This window comes from Maylandia zebra, linkage group LG3 (assembly GCF_041146795.1).
Source record: "Maylandia zebra isolate NMK-2024a linkage group LG3, Mzebra_GT3a, whole genome shotgun sequence".
Classification (NCBI taxonomy): domain Eukaryota; kingdom Metazoa; phylum Chordata; class Actinopteri; order Cichliformes; family Cichlidae; genus Maylandia; species Maylandia zebra.
This window is the reverse complement of record NC_135169.1, coordinates 19,511,459-19,537,086: the sequence shown is the minus strand read 5'-3', so window position 1 is coordinate 19,537,086 and position 25,628 is coordinate 19,511,459. Positions and strand designations below refer to the sequence as shown.

Genomic DNA, 25,628 nt, shown 5'->3' with positions numbered 1-25,628 from the left:
CCGCTGTGAGATAACAGCATATAGCAAGATGACAAACACATGCTAAGATGTCGCTGTTCGTTGCACCTACACACACACACACACACACACACACACACACACACACACACACACACACACACACACACACACACACACACACACACAGTGTGTCAAAAGTCATGCATGGACAGTTTATAGGTAACACTCTCAGAACAGTAGAGGACAGTAGTTTGTTATTTTGAATGTACAGAAAACTTAAACATCATCATTTATGGCACGATTAAACACAAGAAATTAACCATAAAGGCTATAAAAAAATATCACCTTTAGCCAAAAGCTCAATATTACTTTACAACAACAACGAAGACGTTACATTTTAGTTTGTACACGTTTTAAACACATTCATTGTGTTGCAGGTTATCACATTTGAATACTTTTTATAAGTTACCTTGTAATAATCACAAAATAATTTAGTGATTTTGTGTTGATTTATTTTGTCATATTAGTGATGTTGGTAGTATATCAATATGTATTATTTTGTGTATTTGATATCATGGCATATAATCCTGTAATTCTTTTACATTTTCTTTTTTTTTCTTTTCCGCCTGTTTAATTCTACTTATAACAAAGTAGTTAACATGCACACATTTAGCACACAACAACAGCAACAAAAAAATCTCCCTAATGCAAAAATAAACTTACCACATGCCCGGGCAATTACATAGAAGAGTATCACAACCACAACGGGAGCAAACGCAATGCCAGCGATGATGACATGGTTAAAGAGTGCTTTAGCTTGAGAACCTGAAAAATATATGCAAGAAGTGGCTGGAGAAACAAACCTTTTACTTAAATGCAATTAATCTGATTACATATAAATTTTCTATGTAATTTTGTAGCAAAAGTACAATGTCAAATATTATACTTCATGGAATCGGATCAAATGAAACCAAATATTCTGGTTTCTGTTTAAATATTTACTTTACTGGAATACATTCAGTTTATGCCAAGTATATTTTCCTTAATAATTATTTGAATAAATAAACTTTGCAATTGCTTTTTTTATGTTGCCTAAATATTGAAATATATTAAAATAAAAATGTATATAAAGTAGGACTATATTCAGTATAATGTGGTATCCCAACTTAAACCTTCTGTTGGTTTTGGATCACCAACTTCAACACACAGCTGGGATAACACTGAAAGTAAAATAATATTTTTTACACAAAAAGGAAAATTTGTTGTCATAACTGCTCTATTAATATTTAAAAATAAAAATACCACAATCAGAGTAAATTTAGACTTTTTGACATGTTTCTTTGAGCTGTTGAAACACTGTGAGAGATGTTTAACTACTAAAATCCTTTTCTTACTCTCATCTGTTGTTGAACTACTTGTAGTCTAACAATATAACTAAATAAGATTTGGTTAGATGTAATTGGGGAATTAGTTTTCTCCATAGGTTATCTCAGCCGTCATTCTATTCTGTTGCAGACACAGACTCGGATTCCTGTTTTCTGAAGCTGAATCTAGGAGACTATAGTTGTTTGCCCTGTAATGTAAAAAAAAAAAAAAAAAACAACTGCAAGAGCTATCGCTACAGTGAATGGCTTTTATTTTATTTTTTAATATTTAATACTAATACTTCAGTTCACAACAGCACACGCTTACAGTGGCTTATACCTAGAGCTGGGCGATATGAGATTTTTTCATATCACGATATGTTTTTTTCATTTCAGACGATAACGATATCTATCACGACATAAGCCAAATAACTATATTTGTAAGATTTAAATGTGCCGTTGCTCACAAGTAAAATGTGAAATAATCAGCAGCTTGTTTTTAAATATTTATTTCCCATAATAAGTTCAACAGGGTAGATGTACTTAAGGAACATGAGACTTTTTCAGATAAATAAAGGCAAATATTGCAAACTACACAAAAGGCAGCCGCTAAAGCGTTTAAGTTTCAAAATAGAACAAACGAAACAGACTAAATTGTCAATTCCACTTAGAAACAAAATATTAATTCTAAAAATAAATCTTAGTTTGTTTTACAGAAGAACAGACAAAACTGACTAACTTTTGTCAATATCAAATAAACTGAGAACTAAAAGGAAATTCTCAATCTCTCCTTGTTGTATAGCTGAGCTTTTCAAACAGTTTTAACAGTTACTTTAGTCTGACAAAAGCCGAATGACGAATTAGCGCTTCCAGTCAGAGACTGAGGCTACGTCCACACGTACACGGGTATTTTTGAAAACGGAGATTTTCCGTTTTCCTTTTAAAAAATAATCCCGTCCACACATAAAGGCAGAAATGAAGGAAAACGCTGCTATGAACATGCCAAAGCAGCAGGTGGAGCTAGATTCCTAACCGTGCAGAAATGTTGGCCAATCAGAAGTCTAGAAGCCTCGGTGGGAAAAAGTAAACAAAGCTGGGGCATAGAAGCAGACCCGAGTCGTATGTGTGGACGGACAGTAACTGTGTGTATATGTAAGCATTTAAACACTGCAGAGAGTAGAATTAACAGTAACAGTATTGTAGAAATTCATTTCACCGAAACAATAACATGGCGCACAGTGTGACGCATGCACCAGTTTATTGTATTTCCAGACTTGCTTTCGGCACAATTTACAGTGCACGCTACTCTGTTTTTTGTCAGACTTGAAATAGCCGAAATACCTTCACACTACAGAACTTCTATGGCTCTTCCGTTCGACAATCTCTCCGGCATTGGAACCATCATCTGGTTTTTCTTCGGTCACGCTCGGTTGAATTTTCTAGTCGGCACACTCATTTCCTCCATTACGCGCTGGCTCCATTACCCGCTGGCTGCTTCCCAAACAAACACACGTGCAGCTTGGCACTTGTGCTGTACGTAACAAGTCACGTGACGTGACGCCGCGGCTGTGATTGGTTCGGCTCTGCGCTACTTAATTTGGATTGGCTGACCTTTTTTTTTTTTTTTAAGAGGACAAGAGCGGCGAGGTCTATCGCGATAGCTTAATTTCTCTATCGAGTAAAAGTTATATCGCGATACATATCGTTATCGTTCTATCGCCCAGCTCTACTTATACCACATATTTTGTACACTGTATACTACCCCAGCCTCTATGGATCTTTCACTCAGAGCTTGTTCTTGTGCTGCCATGATTAGTGCCTCTGTGCTGTCTTTCAGTCCAGCTTTGTCCAGCCACTGGTAGGATTTCTGGATATCAGCCACCTCCTCTATCTGCCAGTGGTACATACCGTGCAGGGGCCTGTCCTTCCATGATGGTTCCTCGTCTCCCTCCTCTTTCTTGGGTTTCTGCTGCCTGAGGTATTCACTGAGCACTCGGTCAGTTGGGGCCATCTTCCCAATGTATTCAAAAAGGTTCCTGCACTTCACCTTGAAAAAACAAGATATAGCATGAATGGCAATGTTGTTTTGCCTTGTTTTGTTTAGGGAAGGGGGGGGGGGGGGGGGGGGGGGCATATGTTCTATTAACTTGTAACAACTGTGATACTTGCTTCTAATAAAAGATATTTGAAACGAAAAAAACAAAAGGAAAGCATGACAGGCACGCAAGCGTCACATTGAGATTTTCCCTTACTTATTTAGGGGGACTTCATAAGCATCTAACCCCACCCTGAATGCAGTAGGCGGAGTCTGTTTTATATAAAGAGCGAGTGAGCCTCGCAGGTCATTCATTCAGAGCAAAGCAGTCAGGGACTGATCGGACTGCAGCTTTCCAGAAAACTTTCTTCAGTCAGAAAACGGAATTTTTAATCATCGATCATGTCTCTGAACAACTTCTACTTTAAGGACTCTTCCTTTTTCTCACTCCGGACTTTTCTCCTGTGCTCGACTTTGTTCGTCTGGACTTCTGCACAAGGTTACACTGAATTTTAATCACATACTGGGGGGGGGGGTGGAAAGCTGAATTGAGTATTATCAGCTGTGCTGTGTTGTCCGTCACTAACAGTGTGACAGCTGTCAGTGAGTTACTTTAAAACCGGAAGAAGCTTAAATCGAGAAGATAGTCAGGCAGGTTCAGACTGTGTGAAGCGACTGCTCTCAGTTTACAGGTTTGTTTATAACGGACACGATGGAGATGATTTATGGCATTATTTTATGCCATTGTTTTTGTCCCTCTATTCTGAGCGCATGAGTGCAAGTGTTGCATTTTGAGGAGATAATTATTTTTGAGTGAAGAAAATTCATTTCTGCGTGCAAATAATGTATTTCAATGTTTGCTATTACACACACAGTAACAGCCCCTCTCACTTAGTTGTTGGCATTTGCTCTGCTCTGTGCTGACAGACATTAGTGGACCTGGTCTCAGTGTGTCCTTCCCGCTCTCAACATCTGTGCTCCCTGCACGCTCAACTCTTTCTGTACACGTTATAAATGCTCCACAAACCAACCAATCATAGATTTGGATGCAAAATTTCTGGTTGGCTGTTTTGGTTTCCAATCAGCTGGCTAGCTACTGAAATGATTTCAAGACGTTTAACTTTTTGTCTGTTTCCAGGTGAGGTTCTGGTGATTGGTTCAAATCTTCCAATCATCGCTGCTCCGGGTGATGATGTCATCCTGCCGTGTCACCTGGAGCCCACGTTCGATGTCCAGGGTCTGACGGTGGAGTGGTCCAAACCCAACCTGAAGCCCGACCCTTCAGATGAGTATGTTCACCTATACAGACATGGAAAGGAGGTCCCCGACATGAAGATGGCCTCGTACTTCAGGAGGACGGAGCTGTTCATGGACGACATGAAACACGGGAACATTTCACTGAAGATCCTGAACGTGTCGGAGGAAGACAACGGCAGATACAGATGTTTCATCCCCAAGCTGCGGAGCAGAGTGAAAGCTGCTGTTGTTGAACTTGTAGTCGGTGAGAAGATTTGTTTTGGTGATGTTTGGGGTTGAAAAGTCAAAGACTCTGATTTGTATTTTAAATTTTTTTTTGACTGTTTTGTCTTTTAGATCAGAACTTTGCTAAAACCTCAACAACAGAGACGCCGCTGCAAACTCCAGATCCTCAGGACACGACTCCAACAAATGGTGAGAAAACAGTCTGTTATGTTATGTTATGTTCCCCTAAAAAGGTCCAGGGGATGAGGGGGAAAGTAACAAATGGTGTCAAAGTTGGGGGGGAAAAGGAGACAGGGAGGCAAAATGCTCAACGGGTTTTATTAATGTTTCTAATAATAACCGAACTAAAAGAGATGGACAAGCTGCTATCACCTTTTAAAGGAAGAAAACAACAAAAATCAGCTGTTGGTCAATAAACTGAAAAGCAAGTTAAAAAAAAGGTTAGTTACCAACCTGCCTGTTTGGTGCCCTGGGTGAACACACCCTCTGCTTATTCTGATATTTTATTGTGAATCCTGTTGTCAGAACCATACTGAATGTAACCAGATAACCAGTTATTTTAGCTTGTGGGGAGAGGTTAATTGGAAAATCCAAATTGCCACTAGGTGTGAATGTGTGAATGAATGTGAGCGCGAATGGTTGTCTGTCCCTGTGTGTTGGCCCTGCGACAGACTGGCGACCTGTCCAGGGTGTACCCTGCCTCTCGCCCTATGACAGCTGGGATAGGCTCCAGCGCCCCCCGCGACCCTGAAAAGGATAAGCGGAAGCGAATGGATGGATGGAAATATTTTATGTAGTGTGTGTGTGTGAGAGAGAGAGTATGCAAATGGATAACAAACAGCCAATATAATTCATCATACATTGAGAATAGCAGACAAATCAACGATATACCTCTTCCAATAAATGGCAAATTAATATTGGGCTGAACACAGTCCAAAAGATTCAATAAGCCACATCAGTGTCTACTGTTTACTATCATAGCCAAGCGGCTAACTAAGGTTAACAGAAGTTTTCACTATTCCTACTAATGAATGTTATCTTGTTTCGGGATACATAATACCTACAGTTATCCAAAGACACATCTTCTTACATTCATCTTTTGCTCGTTTCTCCTCTTCTTTTCTCTACTTTTCTAAACAGACCTGATGGCTTTGATCTTTTCTTGTCCATCTTCCATCAGTAATTTTGCTGTATCAACATCCAACCCCACAACACAAATTAACAGATCTACACCTTAGTGCACAGATTCAGGTTTTTTGGGGTTTTTTTTTAACTGTTCGGGAGACACAGCACGGAGGAGACCATTGTTTGACAATCAGGACGAATAATATAATGCGCTGTTAAGAAAGAAAAAAAAATCTGTGAAACGGCGAAGCCATGAAAGGTGAAGCACGTTATAGCGGGGGACCACTGTATCCAGAAATAGATGCACACCTATACGATTTATGGTAAAGTGAGCTGCCTTGTATGTACACTCAACAAAAATATAAACGCAACACCTTTGTTACTGCTCCCATTCCCCATGGGATGGACGTAGAGACCTAAAATTCATTCCAGATACACAATATAACCATCCCTCCCAGTGGTCACAAATCAGTCCAAATGTGTGGTAGTGGGCACATCTGCTATATTGAGATAATCCATCCCACCTCACAGGTGTGCCACATCAGGATGCTGATCTGACATCATGAGTAGTGCACAGGTGTACCTCAGACTGCCCACAACAAAAGGCCACCCTGGAATGTGATGTTGTAGAAAATATAAATAAAAACTGTGATTGTCAAATCACATGAACTCATATTTTATTCATAACAAAACATAGAAAACATCAAGTGTTTAATCTGAGACGCTTCACTGTTTATTAAAAGCCATCAGTTTGAAGCTAATGGCAGCAGTTTGGACGAGAGCAAAAAACTTACTAAAAAACAGCTGGACGGATATTTTGTAACTACCTGGCAGGTTAGTAACATGAAATAAAAAGAGTTTCTTAGAGAGGCAGAGCTTCATCTGTCAGCAAAAACCTGTTTCTACTAATCGTGGAACAACTTCAGAATAAAAGTGCAAAGACTTTGAGTTCTTCACTAATATCTACTGTGTGAGATGTTTTTATCTTTAGGTGGAGGAGGACTGATCACTCCTGCTGCTGCTTTGGGTTTCTTCATCCTGCTGATCCTGGGTAGAGCAGGTGGATACTGACTTGGACAGAGGTCAGTCTCTATCAGAACACTTACATCAGATCTTACAGTTTCTGTAGTTCCATCTCTACTTTAATGTTATTAAACTTGTGATATTCAGTTGTGTTTTGTTTTCAACAGAGTGACTCGTGCTCACACACCAGAGGAGAGGCATTGATGAAGAGAGCCTCAGCATTTGGAAACCAACAGCTGGACACAGAGTCAGAAGGAGAGATCCTGCAAGCTGCTGAAGAGAAGACCTGAACATTTGTTCTGCTGCAGAAGTTTGGATTTTAGCTTTAATCTTAACACCAGTCACTCATTAGAAGCTGTGAGCTGATGTCAGAGTCAGGAATGAAAGGAAGGACACACAGATCCTGATCTGATCACAAAGACCTCTGATGTTTGTCTTTTGAGGTCAGAAACTCTGCAGCTGACCTGGAGCTACAGGCTGGTTCACCTGAAGACCTCAGAGGCTGAACACACAGAGCTCCAGCTGTGCTGTGTCCTTCCGGTGCAATACCAGAGCAAGACGCTAGAGGTCACTGTTTGATTTCTATGTCAAAACATTAAACACACTGAGACTGACTTGTTCCACACATGAGTGTGAGTCTCTGCTTCCAGCATACAAACATGTCTCTGTGTGACTGCTGCAGTCAGAGTGGGAGTTCTTACCGTGGGTGAAGGTGTTTCAGGCCTGTATAAAAGGATCCAATGATGTCACACACTCGCTTTTAAAGTGTTTTAAAACTAATCTTATGAATGAAATGAAATACATTTTATGAAAGTTTGATAAAGACGAAGACATCAGAGTTCCAAAGTAACCTGATATGTACAATCCCCATACATCGTTCCCTACATGCTGTCAGTACCATCAATGATATAGTTGTAAATAAACGGCTCTGTATAGCATTATTTTGACTTTCAGGTTTATCTGTTGAATTTAGGAAGAGATCAGAGGACAGTTGTGATATGATATTTAAATCTCTATATTTGACTATGTTGACATCACACAGTGCGCTCATCTGCCCTCATTTATCACCAATTACCCTCCAGAGGCGATATAAGCTGGAGGAGAGCAGTGTGGGTGTGGGGGAGGCTTCTGGTGGATTTCCACTGTGCTGGTCAGTGTGTGCTTCTGGTCTAGGTGTGGAAAAGGCCTGCTGTGTGTGTGTGTGTGTGTGTGTGTGTGTGTGTGTGTGTGACCAACCCCACCATGCGTGGCTTGTTGTGAATAACTCAACTGAGCAGTGGTTTTTCTTAGGTGACGGCGGCCTCCATTACTTGGTTTGGCCTGCCTGGTTATTGCTTTACCTTTAGAGCTGTTGTGTTTACAGACAGAATGAAATGCAAATGCTACCAAAAACATTTTCAGCTCCTCTTTGGTTTACATCTTACATTATCTGTACTGATCTGATGCAATATGCAATCAAGGTCAGCTGTCTCTGTGTTCGTCATGATCAGGGTTTATCTGATGAATAGACCAATGAATGTGCAGCAATAAACATTAGAAACTGATCTGACCGGAGTGTCTGGTTTGCAGTAACTTGTTAATCATTGTCTCAGTTTTTGTTTCCTGCTCGGCTCCAGCAACTCGTTTCACTTGGACAGCGACAGTTTGGATCACTGTGTCGGAGTCTGGGGTCTTTATCTGTGGTAAGTCTTCTTTTTATTTGTTTGCTTTTTCTGGGTTTTTTTTTTTGTTTGTTGTTGTTTTGTTGTTTTTTTTCAGTCAGGTGACAAACAAACAAGAACCTTAAAACAAAACATTAAAATTTGTGATGAAAGACTGGGATTGTTTCTACATGTTCCTGAATGAATTCTGAATAAAGTCAAACTGTCAGCACATACTGACAGGTTCTTTACTGTTTTGTGATTTCTAGTTCTTGGGTAAGTCATGTCTCATGACGCAGTTTGTTACTCCCGTCCTGTGTTCCCTCTGTTTAGTATCAAGTCTGTGCCTGTCGTGTGTTTCCTGTTTTATTTTGATAGTCCCTGTCCTGTGTGCAGTGAGTGTTTCATGGGCCACCATTAAACACTTTTCTTTAATGTATTTGCCAAATAAAGATAAAACACAGAGCTGACTGCAGCGGCATGTTTCTTTCTGTCATGACAGCTACATACACACAGACTACTGCTGTTTACAGAGTGGGTGGAGTCAAATCACATGGATTGTTTCGGTTTCTCCTTTGAAAATGACTCTTTAGCACAAACTCAGGAGCCAAGCTGTCTGAAAGTACTAAAGATGAAGCATGTTTACTAAAGTTACTAAACTTATTCTAAAATTAAATTGAGCATTCACCTGTCTGTGTTAAACTGTGACAATCATCAGTTAACACGACTTTTCAGCTGTTTGGGGGCAGAGTCAGTTTGGTCCTCAGAAATAATCCTTAAAGTTTGGAGGTGTTTGGTTTGTTCTGCTCTCTGTCAATCAAAGCTAGAGAGCTCGCTTTTTCTACATTCAAAAGAACATATAATATTGGCTCAAGGGGAGGGAGCACTATGCCAAAGACTTGTGGTTCATGCTGACATCTATGCTCAATGTTATATCACTTATTCCAGTAATGTTGTGTTGGTGTCTCATGGTTATTGTTCCAGCTTCCAGTTTGGATTCAGGAGACAGGATTGGATTGGATTCAGGAGTTTTAAGCCTAATCTTTCAAGATTAGGCTTAAAACTTTCCCTTTTGCTAAAGCTTATAGTTAGGGCTGGACCAGGTGACCCTGAATCGCCCATTAGTTATGCTGCAATAGACGTAGGTTGCTGGGGGATTCCCATGATGCACTGAGTATTTCTTCTTCAGTCACCTTTCTCACTCACTATGTGTTAATAAACCCTGTGCACGAGAAAATGCTAACGTCCTGTTTTAAGACCAAATGTAGAGTTTTACATTTCCGGTAGCTTTATTTTGCGGTCAATCGCTACTGCAAAGGTGGACTCCAAAATCATGTCCAAAATACAAAAACGGAAAGATCGCATTAAGTTACAAAGAGCAGAAGGTGGGAACACTCACCATTGCTGTGTCATAAAAAAAAATCAAATGATTGATTTTGATATTTGAAGAGTGTAGATTGAGTGGTTGTTTACATCACTCAACAGAAGCAGAACTGCATCACAGAATCAGAAGCACATCTCTGTATAGTGGCAGTTCTTATGATTTAAACAGGCAAATGTCCAGAACTCAAACTACAGGTGAACATTAGTGAAAGCCAGATGTTTCCCCCGTAAAGTCGATATCAGCTAGAAATTTCAAGTACACACCTACACAGCATCAACAAACCGTGAATAAAAAGCCACAGGATATAAAAAAAAATAATGAATGATTGCTGGTAAGTGTCTCTATATATTAGTATTTATGAAGGGTATGTTGTGACTTACCTTCAAGATTATACAAATACTGAGAAATGTAAAATTTGAATCCTTTCTCTCTTTTGCTCTGAGGCGCAGGACAAAAAATATTGACAAATAGATTAACATCATGTACAGATATATTCGGTAAATGCCCAAGACATCATGAGAAATGTAAAGCGCCGTTTGATTCATCCATTTGGCTGACTTGTTTTCGAAAACCCGACTGTAAACAAGGCGTGAATATCACACTAGAAACGAAGCGCCCTACAGGAGTTTCCCCACCGGAAGTATCATATGCTAAGGCGCCCAGACCTCTCTACACTGAATCATACTTGTTATTAACCTCTGTCTCTCTTCCACGGCATGTTTTTCATCCTGTTTTCCTTCTCTCACCCCAACCAGTCGCAGCAGATGGCCCCGCTCCTCCCTGAGCCTGTCCTGCAGAGGTTTCTTCCTGTTAAAAGGGAGTTTTTCCTTCCCACTGTCGCCAAAGCACTTGCTCACAGGGGGTCATATGATTGCTGGGTTTTCTCTGTATGTATAATTGTTGGGTCTACCTTACAATAGGATCTACTGTACAATATAAAGCCTTGAGGCGACTGTTGTTGTGATTTGTCGCTATATAAATAAAATTGAATTCTATTGTTTTGAATTGAATTGATTTAAATTCAGTTGAACTGAATTGAATGTGTATGCAACACAGATATAAGTGAAAAAAGAAAAAAAAAGGTGGAGTCGAAAATAAAGAAAATGCAATAAAATATGTTAAATAACTGACATGTCAGCAGACAAAAAGCGCCAAGAAACACTGTAAACAAACATACACTATCTGTTTTATAGCTTTTCTTTTTACAGTATGTTAGAAATGGATTATAGTGAGAATGACGTCACGTCACGTCACGTCTCATTGAAAGCTAGATATATTAATATATAAAGATATATTAGTTATTTATTATTTTCTTTTTTTTTTGACAATGATGGTGATCTGCCTGGACAAAAACTTCCAGGCTGATTTTTTTGTCTCAGTACAAGCCTGACCAGAATACATTTAAAATCATTGCCCTCTGTTATGTAATCAGTGATGATCTACAGGTCTCTTTACATATAAACTATTTTGAAATCGCTTAATAGCTAAACACTGAAACAGCTTCTTGAATGTGACTTCACTGGGACTGAACCTGTTTTCCTGTTATTGTTACAGAGTGGAGGAACTCATTGATCAACAGTACAGGATCTGCAGTCTGGAGATGATGTTCAGAGTAGACAGATGAAGAAACACATCACAGACAAGCTCTGAACTTAAATCCTCAAATAAATGTTCTCTTTTTCTTGTAATTGAAAGTTTTCAGAAAGCAGCACTCGTTTGCAGTGGTCACTAAAATATTTATTTGAGGTAAGATTTCTTTAATGTTGTTAAAGAATCAGAAACAGTAACATTTAGAATAAAACACATGATGTTATATTAGACTGCTGGGCTGCTTGCTGTGAGATGCAGAGAGTAACAGGAAGCTTGTTTTGCTTGTTGATTTTCAGAGTAATGAGTGATGGCTCTTCAGGAGATCAGTGTGATCTTCACACACAGACCCTCGGCCTTCTCTGCTGCTGTGCTGCTTCTGACACTCGTCCTCTGCAGAGGTGAGCAAAAACTGCTGAGCATTTAAACTCATCTATGATCAGAGCAGACACAGATCAGGGTATATGAATTATACCCTGTTTATACACTGTTTGTTTTTTGCTTTCTGTAAACAAATAAGGAACAATTTTTTAAAAGAATAAATGTGATTCTAGGCATCATGATTGTTGGAAACAAAATGTTGGAAACGTAAATCATCTTTAGCAGGAGCCAAAACAACAAGGAGCAGATTATGGCGTTCTGAATAAATGGACAAATATGACAGGCTGTGGTGGGGGCCTTGAAGTTCTTTAGATTTATAAAAGAAATGACATTTAATTTATTCTTGTGTTTCACAGTTCTGAACTTGTATAAAGTTGTGAGTGTGTCTGCTCCTCTCTGTCTCCTCAACAGGATCATTTGTAGTGGATGTGACTCAGAGCTCCTATCAGGCAGAGGAGAACCACAACATCACACTGGAGTGGACGTTCACCACCAAACCAGACACGTCCATCTCAACACTGGAGATCCTCTGTTACATGAATAATGATCATAAACACATAACTCTGTATTATCTTCGTGGTGGTGTCGAGTTCTCAGAGGATGAAGAGTTTTCAGGACGAGTCCAGAGTGACAAAGACGCCCTCAGAGAAGGACGAATCAGACTCCAGCTGTCCAGACTCAGGACTGAGGACTCGGGTCTGTACCTGTGTGAGGTGGACACAGGTTATGGCCGCGGCTACAACAGCTGCAGAGTCACCGTCTCTGGTAAGATGATTCATTTATACACATGTGATCACTGTGAGCTGTTAACGTTAATCATGGTTCAAACCTGAGATAAAATTGGTGTGTATAATTGTTACAGGGTTTCAAAGTGATGAACACAAATCTTTAGTTTCCACTTTCATAACAACAGTGTCTTTATAAATATCCTGTTTGATTGATGGAGTTTCAGACACCAGCAGCTGTAGCCCCACTTTCACTGATTTGAGTCCATGAACTGGATCTTCTTCACTCTTCTAGAGCTGATGTTTCCTTTTCGAGCATTTTTAATAGAATTACCAGAAAAACTGTGTAGTTAGAAAATTACATCCATAAACTGCATCACACAGACACACACCTGCTAATTAGTGCTGAGTACAGTAACAGACATATAGGAAGTCTATACAGAGATGATATGAAACTATCCATGGAGACCAACACTGGTTCATGTAGAAGACTGTAAACATGGTCATTTCTGCTGTAAGTTGGACTTTTTAACACAAGAGTCTTTGTGGCTTACACACACGTGAGGCTAATTCTTCATGGAGCTGCTGGTCCAGGTAACATCCCTGAAGGAGGCCTCAGAGTCTGAGTCGACCACAGAAATCCACAGTGTCCAACCTCAGTGACACTGTTACTGAGCAGCTTCATCAGGACATGTGATGAAACCAACACTGAAGAGCTACAAACTGTTTCTCTCATCACAACAGTTTGTTTGTTTTTTGGTTCTTCATTGTTGGTTTCATGTTTCAGTTTTGTTTCAGTGTTCAGTTTCCACTTGGTAGCAATAAAACTGTGTACAGAGCCGAGAGCAGCTTAATTCACTGCTACATTACATCAATTTTAAGTTAATAAAACAATTTATTAAACAATATTTTATTTTACTTTATTTTAGAATCAAAGCCTGAGAAGAATGAAACAACTCAGCAACCTGGAAATCTCCAACCACCAAATCTGAATGACGAGACCAGACGTAAAAATAAAGTCTTTACAGTTTACAAAATCATTCTTTCATTGTATTGCTTATACACAGTACAGTCAGGAGATATGGGCCAAATCTGAGAACTGGGTTAATTTACCAGAACAGAAAACACAGTTTTCTAGAAATGGATTTCGTTCAGTCTCAGACTAAAAGGAGTCCAAGACTAGGCTCGTTCTATAGAAGTGAAACTGAGTCTGTGTAGTGTTGGCTTAATGAAAGGTAATGGTCAGTGTTGGGGAGTAACGGAATACATGTACCGCCGTTACGTATTTAAAATACAAAATATGAGTAAATGTATTCCGTTACAGTTACCATTTAAAAAGGTGGTATTTAGAATACAGTTACTTTGTTGAAATAAATGGATTACACGGCGGTATTTTCCTGTTTCATATTGTCGTGGGTCAGGACTGTTTGAGTTTTGTTTGACAGCTATGTTCCTGTGTGTTTCCTGGGTGAGAGAGCGCCTTTTTGTTGTTGTTGTTGTTGTGCTAAGCTACAGAATGCTACAAGCATAGCCCTAAAGAATGTAGCCTCATAGACAGTGTAGTCCGTGTTGCAGGGAGAATGGACCGCCATACCTGTTATGTGTCTTTGAGCGCGAGGAGGGAGAAAAAGGAAGTAGAAAAGTACGAGCAGTCATCGAGCAAAAACGGGAGCTGGAAGCATGTAAATATAATAATAACCACTGCAGCCAAGAAGACTGCCTGACGAGCCCAGTTGTAAGTAAGCTATTAAGACTCAGCTGTACACTGTGTTCATGTTTTCCTCCGAAACAATAAGTTCCGTTGGAGCAGCCTTTCAACGCCTCTCTCTGTCTCTCGCTAGCAAAGTTGACCCAGACAACAAAGTAAAGCTATTTTTTGGCAACGAGCCCGACACAGAACCCGACGTATTAGCCAGAGGTCCCTTTACTACGGTTCGGAGTAACCTTCCCAACATACTGAGGTTCTGATTCAAAATGTCAAATATCAGTTTTATCCAGTTCTGGGTTTTGGGGCCTCGAGTCTTCCTGGGGCAAAAGGCCTGATGTAACCTGGAGGTCACCAGACTGTAAGTGGAGATAAATTAAATGAAACATGTAAATAAAGTCTGGTGTTCACCTCTCAGAGTAATACTGGTTATTACCTAATTCCACTTATTGTCTTTAAAATGTGCTCATTTACATCATTAACACTGAATTATGTTTTTATTGTGTTTGTAACTGTGGATTGTCTTTGTAGGCCAGGGAAGAATCGTCATGACTGTATTCATCTGTATCTCTGTGTTCCCGTGGGGATTTATGTTTTATCAGAATTGTACAGAACACGTAAGTCTGTGATTTTCTTGTAAGAGCTGTAAATGTAAAAATATCAGAACATTTAACAGATTTTTACAGTATGTGTCAGAATCATTTGCTCTGTCACAGTTTAAGTTTCTTAAACTTGTCATATTCAGTATAACTCAGTGAATCTTTCAATTTTCTTTCATTTTTAAACAGAGGAGGACTTGCTCACGCAAAACCACAAGTTCTTGATGAAGACTTTCTGGACCTCGCTCAGGTTCATGACTGTTAGCATCTCATCTCAGACTGTGAATAGAAACACATAACATCCTGATGATAAACCAGATTTGAAGTTTCCCGTTTTGATGCTGTTCAGTAAGTTGGTGCTGGGAACCAACGGAGGGAAAAACAACAACTTAAACAACAGAGAAAACTGTTGAATTCAGGGCTTCAGACCAACATCGATATCTTTCATCACATTCTGAGATAGAACAGCGGGAGAGTGACAGTCAGAGTAGTGCCTTTCTCATGGACAGAAGCCCGAAACCGTACTAATCACTACTGTCAATAAAAGCACTGCTAAAACGGCAAAGCTGACGTGTCCATCCTTGGATCCTGTGTCACACCCACATTCTCACCTGAGGTTTCAGTGACGTCATCACACCTGTCAAAAATCTGATTTCTAACAAATAGCATTAGTGCAGATCAGCCAGTAGATGGCAGCATCTTGTTAAATCTACCTGCATGAGTTTACAGTATGATAATAATAGCTGAACTGTCTGTACAGTTGTTGTATTGTTTGAGTTTAGTATCAGGTAATTATGATGACAAATAAGAACCAGTTTCCTTATCTGCATGAACTTGGCCACCAAAACCACTTCAGGTGTTTGATGCATATAGCTTTGACATTTTAAATCACTTGTTGTGCTGCTATTTTTAAATGTGTGTGTTTTTGTTTTGTTTTTTGTTTGTTTTTTGGTGGTGTGAAGATTGCACAAAGACAAAATATCAAATGTCTGTAGATACAGTACAGTTTATAGTGACGTTTATGCTGGAAACAAGGCAGTAACAGGCTCTGTGCTGCACTGGGTCCGCTCTGATCACATCTGAGGGCAACATTAATTTTTTTCCACATTGCGTGACTTGATTTTATATATTCAGATGTAACTAACCATATAAATGTGATGTTGATGATTTTTTCATGTGAGCTGGTGATGATATAATGTATGTTTCTTTTTATCTGTTTTAGCACATCATCTTAAATCCAACCTGCTTTTCATCATACATGTTGAAACGATGAGAATAAGACAAATTAATCTTTAAATGTTTATTTCTGTAGGACACAACACGACTAAATAGAGTTTAGAAAAATCCACAAAGCAAACAGAGATGTTAAAACAGATGTTAAAATAGACACAGGTTATTGCAGCGGCCACAACAGCTGCAGCGTCACTGTCTCTGAGAACTGAAGGCAGTGGAGCTGCTTTATGGCAGAAATGTGTTAAACAACGAAGCATGACACAAACAATATAAACAGACATGACTCAATATCTGTGCCACTTACATCAATATATACAGATATCCATTGATCTTTGATTACTTAACTATACACCTTTCCAAAACTGTTTGTTTATAAAATCTATAATTATACACAATAAGCACATAAATATTTAATGCCCCTCTTCATCCCTTGTTTATTTTAAATACAGCTCAGCTCATCCCTGAACTCATAACTGTTATGTGACAGCTGTGTGCAAGCAAGATAGGACCCAAAGTGCAGACTTATAGAGGAGGAAGGTAAATTCAAACTTAGATTTACTGCAAACACAACCAAAAAACCTAAACTGAAAACTGCAAAAACCAAACAGGCTGACAGGCAGAAGGAAGGAAGGGTGAATGGAAAAATGCACTGAAACATTCCTGATAAAAATCTGCTGCCATCCACCAGGACGATGAAGATGAAACCAGAGTGGATGCTTCAGCAGGACGATGATCCCAAATAGGATTTGAAGACAGTTTGTGTGGAAGAATGGGCCAAAATCACACCCAAGTAATGCACCCCACTAGTTTCTCTATAGAGGAGCAGGTTAAATACTTTTCTTAAACTCTTTTATGTTTTACGTCTATGTTTTAATTTCTTTGCATGTTTGGATTGGATTGGTTGTTACTGACATCTGGTTAGAATTTCATGTCAGTAGAACCTTTAGAAATATATTTACTTACAAACTTGGTGGCGTGTTCAATGCTTATTTTACCTGCTGTATAAATGTAAACTATTTCAAGATCTCTTTTTTGGAAGTAGCTCCACTGTGGTCTGTACTGCTTCAATGACAGCAGATTAAATGTGGAAAAACAGGCAATAAATAACACCTTCATCTCTTAATCAGCTGTTTGTGAATGGATGCATCTGTGTTTATTTAATGTGTGTGTGCTCAGAGTTCTGTGGAAGTAAAAACTACTTTAACATCTTTCCATCTTTTTTCTTTTTTTCCTTGTCATCATTAAGACTTTCTGCAGCTTCACTTTAGCTTTGATTGCTCCACTTCCAGTGTATTTCAAACAACTGGATGGGGTGGGTACAGTATACTCTGCGGTGGGGTTGGGTGGGCTGCCCCAAGTTCTGTGGGACTTGGTGGTGTTGCTACTGTGGGCCTGGGTCTGGATGGGACTGGGCCCCCTGGGGGAGATGGCCCCAGGGAGGGGCTGCCTGGCACCTTCCTTCCCTCCCCATCCCCGACTGCCTCCCTCTTCCCACTCCACCACACACCCACCCACACATGCAGGGCCTTGGGGTGCAGGTGTGTCACCAGGGTGCAGGGGAGGCATTCTGGCTGCCTGTGCCTCAATTTTATTTCACAAACTAGACATCCACATTACTCACACTCTCAGTTCGCTTATCAGCCTCGTCTCGGAACAGAGGACGCCATCATCTACCTGCTCAATCGTGTCTACACCCATCTGGACCAGCCGGCGAGCACTGTGAGGGTCATGTTTTTTGACTTTTCCAGTGCTTTCAACACCATCAGGCCGACCCTCCTGGGTGATAAGTTAGCAGCGATGCAGGTGGATGCTTCTCTGGTGTCCTGGATTGTTGATTACCTGACAGGAAGACCACAATATGTACGTCTCCCACAGTGTGTGTCTGACAAGGTGATTAGCAACACAGGGGCACCACAGGGGACTGTCCTCTCCCCCTTCCTCTTCACCCTCTACACCACAGACTTCAGCCACTGCACAGAGACCTGCCATCTTCAGAAGTTTTCTGATGACTCTGCGGTGGTTGGATGCATCAGCAGGGATGATGAGACAGAGTACCGGGCTGTGGTCGACTCCTTTGTCACGTGGTGTGAGCAGAATCATCTGCAGCTCAACGTGGCAAAGACCAAGGAACTGATCGTGGACTTCAGGAAGACCAGGAAACACTTGACCCCTGTTTCAATCCAGGGGGTCAGTGTTGACATTGTGGAGGACTATAAATACCTTGGAGTACACATTGACAATAAACTGGACTGGGCTAAAAACACCACAGCACTTTACAGGAAGGGCCAGAGTCGTCTCTATTTTTTGAGGCGACTGAGGTCCTTCAACATCTGCCAGAAAATGCTGAGGATTTTCTATGAGTCTGTGGTGGCCAGTGCGATCCTCTATGCTGTTGCATGCTGGGGGAGCAGGCTGAGGGTCGCAGATGCCAACAGACTCAATAAACTGATCCGTAAGGCCAGCAATGTTGTGGGGATGGAGCTGGACTCCCTCAAGGTGGTGTCGGAGAGGCGGATGCTGTCCAAGATAAAGACAATGTTGGATAACACCTCCCACCCACTCCATGACATGCTGGTCAGTCACAGGAGCTCGTTCAGTGGGAGACTGAGATTACCGAAAAGCACCACTGAACGACACAGGAAATCATTCCTGCCTGTGGCCATCTCCCTGTACAACGCATCCACTTAACACACTGTTTGCTGCTACAACTACACATGTTTCTTTCCAAATATTTATTTATAAGTGACTTATGTATGTATGTATATATATGTATATATTGTACTATTCTTAGTTAGCGTATTGTCTGTCTTGTCTTAATGTTGGTTTAAAATGGAGCACTGTAACAAAAAATAATTTCCCCCAGGGATCAATAAAGTATTCTGATTCTGATTCTGATTCTGATAACACATACATATAGGACCTTGGGGGTGGGCACGTATGCATTCAACCTCACCTCTCAGTTTTAAATGCATGTAGACATTGAGGGTTGTCGGGAGTTTGAAAAACTACAGTGCATTTAAAACCCACTCATGTGTAGTGTCGCTGTGTGTTGTTCTACAACGCATTTAAAATCCATGTTTTAGTAGCAATAGTTGCCTTGTGATGTAATTCACCTGCAGTGACAAGTGTCGGGCTTGTTTACTTTACCTCAGCAGACAATTGAATCTATCTTTATCCTTGTCTTATCTGCACACAGTCTAACAGTCCAAACTCGCAACTGTTTAAAGCCCAAACTGGCTAAACTGGTCTTGCAGCAGCTCACAGATCAGTTTATCAAGAGAAAAGTGCATCTTTGAGTTTGTGAATCAGCCGACTGCAGGTGTGTAATTTCCTATTTTTATTTCAACATGACATCTTTATAAGCTTTTAAGCAGTCTGTTATCACTGCTTTCGCAGCTTTTGTGTGTTGCTGTACTAACAGCAGTGCGTGGAATCCTTTTTCGTTGTCCAGTATCTATTCTAGTCAACTTTTTTTTACTTCATTAATGTTCAATAGTAAAAACACATAAATGGAAATGAGCAAACAGAACCAAAAAAGAAAAACTGGCATGTAAATGTGAATGAATTATTGTGTCCATTGCAGATGTAAATAATAAGATATTAATTCATTTTGTCCGCTCAGTCGTTACAGTCTCATAGAGAGAGGCGTCACAGACAAAACGATCAAAGAAGAGACTACAAGCACTGTTTCCATAGCAAACTGAAACCTTGACTTCAGCAGACTCCTTCAGCTTAAAAGCTCTTTAGAAAGTTTCTGTGTAGAAACTGATTGGATCTTATTATGACATATGTACCTGTATACACTAGACATGTAATCATAGTTACCTTCATAAATTGTGTGTAATCATATACACTCGTATATACTATGCATGCTGACAATGAAGTGTTTATATATGGAGTCACTGTGTTAAGCATTTAACCTGCATGTTCAAATCACATGACCCATATATTTAGGTCATATATATCTCGCAGTATGTTACAAAAAAATTGTGCCACTTGTTGTATGACCAAATGTTGATTAATACTGCTTAAAAATGTAACCCTTTATGACCTACTGTCACTAGTCCAACAAATGGTTAATTCAGCTTGGTACTGCCAAGGTATGTGCATATGACCCTTCTTGGCATGCAGCTGCATCTACAGTAACTGTACAGTAGAAGCACGCGGTGGTTCGAGATGGCTGTGCAGCAGAAGCAGGCAGCGGGGTTTGACTGGACTGCTTCATGGCGTGGGCCGCTCTTTAGTTGGCTGTACAACAGAGGCATGCCGTTGTTTGGATGGCTGCCAAGCAAGGGCCTGCAACCTTCTCAAGTAGCTATAGGGAAAAACATAAGCCCCTTGAACACCTATAAGAAAAAAAACAACCCTTACTCAGCATGGATAGCAGCTTATGTCCAGCATGCGTGCCCAAGGAAAGTGTTAGATGGATTAACTGCCTTTCTGTAGACTTTCAGACTCACTTTGGCCATGAAACTGTCAAACGGGCCAAATGCAGTGATGGATGAGAGATTGTTCTGCAAGAAGTTATGGTGTCATTTTGTCATGTATATCATAAGTGGAAGATGAAGAGGGAAAAAAAGAGGATGAAAGGATACAGGAGGGTGATCCCTGTTCCAATATAAGATGAGTCTGATATGCATTGTCTCTCTCTCTCTTCTTTCTGCTGCTTCTTTCCTGTCTGTCTTTTGTGTGTGTTTGTGCTTTAAGGCTCGACACCCTGGGGTTGCTTCGCTTTTTGGTTGCTTGCTTTCTATGTGTTATTTCCGCTTTTAAATGTACTGTTCTGCTGTTCGTATGATGATGTTTACTAAACTCTGTTCTAAGAATTCTGCTCTTTTCCAGAGGATCATTTTGAGTGATTTGATTGTAATTGGATCTGAAAAGTTGGACCTCCACAGCGTTGGTGGGATAAGGTTATCATATTGGCTTCAAAATTTGCGACCTGACAAAACCGACAAAAATATTAACTCGCTCAGTGAAACAGGAACTGAATGAGAGCAGAAAAACAAGAGGGCAGACTTTTGAGCTCATGTTTAAGGGTTCATATGTTTGTAATGCAGCCTTCTGTTTGCACTGCTTATCCTGTGAGTGTTTATACGGCTGTTTTGTTGTAACTTGTTGTAAATGTCTGGTTCTGTCAAACTGTCATCAACTCACTGACAGCAGCAGTTTCAGCTTTGACAGTCATATTTTAATTTAAGTTCCTGCTTCTAGTTTCAACAATGTCAATTCTTTCCCCTCACTTTATCCTGCCTATCTGCCTCTGTATGTTTGAGTCTTCCTCTTGGTGAACTCTAACATAAACACAGGTTGTGTTATTTATTAAGTAGAGTCATTAAAATGTGCTGGATACAATGGTCTAATGGCATTGATTTAAATTTGTAGATATTTTTGAGCAGGAGTGGTTCTGTTTGGGTGTTGCTGTGAATTTGGAGTGAAAAAACAAACAGAAGATTTCAAAATGAACTGGAATGACATCTGACTTGATTAAGCTAAAAATGATACAAATGATGGACGGATACCTATGAGGGGCCGTACAAGCCAAAATTCATTCTTTCACTCTCACACACATATACTTTATACTTGCATTCCTACATTTTGTTCTCATTTACATGCATTCAATATGCATTTAATCTCACAAATAATATATGTATGTAAGAAGAGAATGCATACATGCCTGAAGAAAATATATGTATGCAAGAGAATAATGTATGTGAATGAAAGAGTGTAGTGGAAACGGAAGCAGTTTAATGAAAACGGAAGAAGAAAAGCTGAATTTGAGTGAACAAAATTCATTGCTGCGTGCAAAAAATATGTGATGTGTTGATGAATCGAGCAGGTATTTGAAGTTTACACAGCGTCATTATCGCATGAAAATATCTTAAAAGTTTATTTTGTGACCCAGAAAGAGTAATATTTCAAACTCCGCCACTCTGTGTTCCTCCACCACTGCCTCGTTTGAGTTTTGGACGAAATGGATTCTGGGATATTGCATTTCGTCATTTCGAGCTGATTGGAGACCAAAACAGGTAATCAGATAGTTTTGCATCCAAGTCTGTGGTTGGCTGGTTTTGTGGCAAAAGTTGAAGTTTCTTCTCCCCCCTCCATGCTCTCAGACACTTGAAAGTGACCCGCGTGTGCTTCTCAGCCAATCACAGCGGTACAGACACCCAGCCTTCCGTTTCCACTATACTCTTTCATTCACATACATTATTCTCTTGCATACATATATTTTCTTCAGGCATGTATGCATTCTCTTCTTATATACATATATTATTTGTGAGATTAAATACATATTGCATGCATGTAAATGAGAGCAAAATGTAGGAATGTATAAATGAAAATGCATGTATGTTAGAGTGCAAATGTGTAAATATGTAGATTAAAATACATGTATAAGAGAGCACAAAATTGCAATGTGTGTGTTAAATATGTGTAAACATGAGAATAAAAATATCTAAATATTTAAATTTTAATAAAACTATGTGAGAGTGAAAGTATATGTGTGTGAAAGAAGAATGTATGTGTGTGAGAGAGAAAGAATGAAATTTGGCTTGTACGGCCCCTCATAGGTACCTCTGACATAGATAAACTTCTACAAAAAATACAACTATGAATAGTTGCAATGTCATGTAGGTAATTTGCAGTAATAAATCTGTCTGGCTTTTTTTATTTGACCTCATCACAGTTTAAGGTGCCAAACTTGCCATTGTTTTAACCCCACCTGACCAGTTTATTCAAACAAAAGTGCAAATTTGTGAGATTTTGATGAAGTTTGAATGTATCCCAACTGCAGATTCCTTGAGTTCGTAGATCAGCTGACTGTAGGTGTGTAATGTCACATTTTGTTTCCACCAGACATCTGTGACCTTCTAGCACTCACCTCAACATCTCAAAAGTACTGTTTCAGTAAGAATCCCGGATCATAGTTTTGCCACTTTTGTTCATTTCTTCATTAGTCACAGATGATTTTCTTACAACATGTACCAGTTTTCTTCCTTTACTTAAGACTGAACAGGGGTAACAGGGGGAGAGAAGCTGCAGAGAGGCATGTAAGACTGCAACTCAGCCTCCTGGTCCCAAATCTGGATAGTCATATTTTGGGGGGTTTAATAAATTTGTCCATGTTTCTAGAAATGAGAGCTGCTCCATCCAAAGTGGGATGGATGCCGTCTCTCCTAACAAGACCAGGTTTACTCCAGAAGGTTTGCCAATAGGGCTTTGGAGTTGACGTCACACATCTATGAAGCCCACATCGTTTCTGGGACACCACTCAGACAGACAGCAATTTAAGGAGAACATGTGGCTAAACATGTCGCTCCTGGTCTGATTGGGGAGGGGACCAGAGAAAACTACAGAGTCCGACATTGTTTTGGCAAAGTTGCACACCGATTCAATATTGATTTTAGTGACCTCCGATTGGCGTAGCCAGGTGTCATTACTGCCAACGTGAATTATGATTTTACTGAATTTACGTTAAATAAATAACGTAAATTCAGTAAAAAAATAAAATAAAATAAATAAAAACACTATTTCATGTCTGTCAAACCCTGTCATCTTTGGCATTTTTCATAGGATCAACCAAGGGAATGTTGACAAATGATGTATTTTGACAGTCTGCTAGTAACAAAGCAACTAAAGAAACATATTAAAATTGGTTCTTCACTCAGAAAAATAAAGGTGCCAACTGGAACCAAAAGTAGTTCTTTAGACTGATGCCATAAAACAAGTGGTTCCCAAACTTTTTTTGCTAGCTCCCCCTTTGTTTTACAAGAAAAATGTTCGTGCCCCCCCCCCCCCCCCCCCCCCCGCGCGTGCACGCGCACAAACACATCCTCCAACCACACACACCCTTATTTTGCTCCATTGCGGTTTATTTCACACCTCAAACATTTAGTAAACAATTAAGCAAATACAAGTAATCTGCAATAAATTACAGGTAATAATGAAATAAACTACTAACTCTTTTATGCTGCGTTCACACCTACGCAGGTGTTTTTGAAAACGCAGCTGTTTCGTCCTCACGTAAACGGCGTTTCGAGTCACAGAAAACGGAGATTTATTAAATCTCTTTTTTTTGCGTTTACTTGTGGACGAGGAATACAGAGTTGGTCACGCAACGTCAAAGGTATGTGCCTTTTTTTCACGTCATGCTGTGCGCCACGTTATTGTTTACATGAGATGAATTGCAGATAGAGACAAAATACTGTAAATCTGACTATCTTTGGTTTTTACACGCTTATATATACACATGCAGTTACTGTCCCGCCATTAACAAAGGCAGAGGCGTCACGGTGTGATTAGTTGTTTTTTTTTTCCTGTGTAATAATATTCAACATTGCAATCAAATCAAAAAATGCCTCTGTGTGCAAAATGGGTCGAAAAACATAAATGACTGTGAGATACTGTTAGTCTGGGATTTAGACAGGGGGAACAAATCATGGCAGGATCAGCCTGATCTTATTTGTATCCCACTGTGACTTTACTGTATAAAGCGCTAACATCTCCAAAATGTCAGGAGTAGTTAGTCATTACAACGAGTGTTTGAACTAAAAATCAAGAATGTGGGATTCTGTTTGTCCGTGATTTGAAGAGCCCAGCGAAAACCAATTCTGCAGGGGAGACCTACCTCGGCACTTGTGCAGGTGAAACCAAAGGGCAGACATGCTTCACCATATTTTCTAGTCTTTGGCTTAGAATGAAGTTGGTTTGGAAACATATTCAGCCATGCTTCATCTCCTGCTTTGCGTTTCTGTGGCCGCCCCGTGCAAGCAGTGTCCTGGATGATTGAGAATGCATCGAGACACATAGCCATTTATTATTGGTTTATTGTAATTTTCGTAGGTGAACTACAAGGTCGTCGAGACCATTCCCCACACCAGAAACATAAACTACAGTCTTTTTATACTGCAGACACTTTACTCACTTACAGTTGTTTATTCACCTTTCAGTCACTTTAATTGTAAAACTGTGTAATTTGTGTATATACTGTATATTCTGTGTATTTATTATCTCACTCTTATTGCCTGTTTATGTCATGTCCTTATCTTCAACGCCATGCTGCTCTGTTGTATGTTAATTGCCCCTTGGGGATAAATAAAGTCTTTGTGATTCTGATTCTGATCCTGACTTCCATCCAATTGTAATTCAATCTAATTGTTTTTCTCCCTCCTCTTCCTCATTTTGTTGGAGCTGTGAACAGAATTAGTGTGAATCTGAATTAATTTGTGCAAACAAGAAAAATCTACAGCTTTTCAGTCAGAGGTGGTCTTGTGATTTAAGCGGGATAGAGTAGATTTATGTGTTGATGCTTCCTGCTTCAGCTCTACGACTGGCTGCTGAGTGATATTTACACCCTGGCTGGATTACAAACTTTAACCACGT

General features: G+C 39.8%; 3 protein-coding genes across 3 annotated transcripts in view; all 3 read left to right on the top strand.

Moving 5' to 3' along the window:
* LOC106676523 (butyrophilin-like protein 2) overlaps positions 1 to 25,628 on the top strand; it is a 95,224-nt gene that overhangs the window by 40,217 nt on the left and 29,379 nt on the right. The gene's annotated exons all lie outside the window — the stretch shown is intronic.
* LOC106676521 (uncharacterized) lies at positions 3,693 to 7,280 on the top strand. The gene is made up of 4 exons (XM_076882150.1): positions 3,693 to 3,859; positions 4,499 to 4,861; positions 4,954 to 5,246; positions 7,158 to 7,280. Exons 1-4 carry the CDS (start codon positions 3,763 to 3,765, stop codon positions 7,278 to 7,280), a joined length of 876 nt encoding a protein of 291 aa, XP_076738265.1. The 5' UTR covers positions 3,693 to 3,762.
* On the top strand, positions 8,563 to 17,336 carry LOC112429860 (uncharacterized). The gene is made up of 7 exons (XM_076880685.1): positions 8,563 to 8,672; positions 11,569 to 11,760; positions 11,901 to 12,002; positions 12,394 to 12,747; positions 13,637 to 13,714; positions 14,944 to 15,029; positions 15,201 to 17,336. The coding sequence occupies exons 3-7, from the start codon at positions 11,912 to 11,914 to the stop codon at positions 15,234 to 15,236; spliced, it is 645 nt and encodes a 214-aa protein (XP_076736800.1). The 5' UTR covers positions 8,563 to 8,672; positions 11,569 to 11,760; positions 11,901 to 11,911; the 3' UTR covers positions 15,237 to 17,336.

Coding starts and splice junctions, on each gene's coding strand:
- LOC106676521 (XM_076882150.1), top strand. CDS start 3,763: ATGTCTCTGAACAACTTCTACTTTAAGGACTCTTCCTTTTTCTCACTC. Junction 4,862..4,953: donor TGTTGTTGAACTTGTAGTCG/GTGAGAAGATTT, acceptor TTTGTCTTTTAG/ATCAGAACTTTGCTAAAACC. Junction 5,247..7,157: donor GAAAACAACAAAAATCAGCT/GTTGGTCAATAA, acceptor TGTTTTCAACAG/AGTGACTCGTGCTCACACAC.
- LOC112429860 (XM_076880685.1), top strand. CDS start 11,912: ATGGCTCTTCAGGAGATCAGTGTGATCTTCACACACAGACCCTCGGCC. Junction 12,003..12,393: donor GACACTCGTCCTCTGCAGAG/GTGAGCAAAAAC, acceptor TCTCCTCAACAG/GATCATTTGTAGTGGATGTG. Junction 15,030..15,200: donor ATCAGAATTGTACAGAACAC/GTAAGTCTGTGA, acceptor ATTTTTAAACAG/AGGAGGACTTGCTCACGCAA.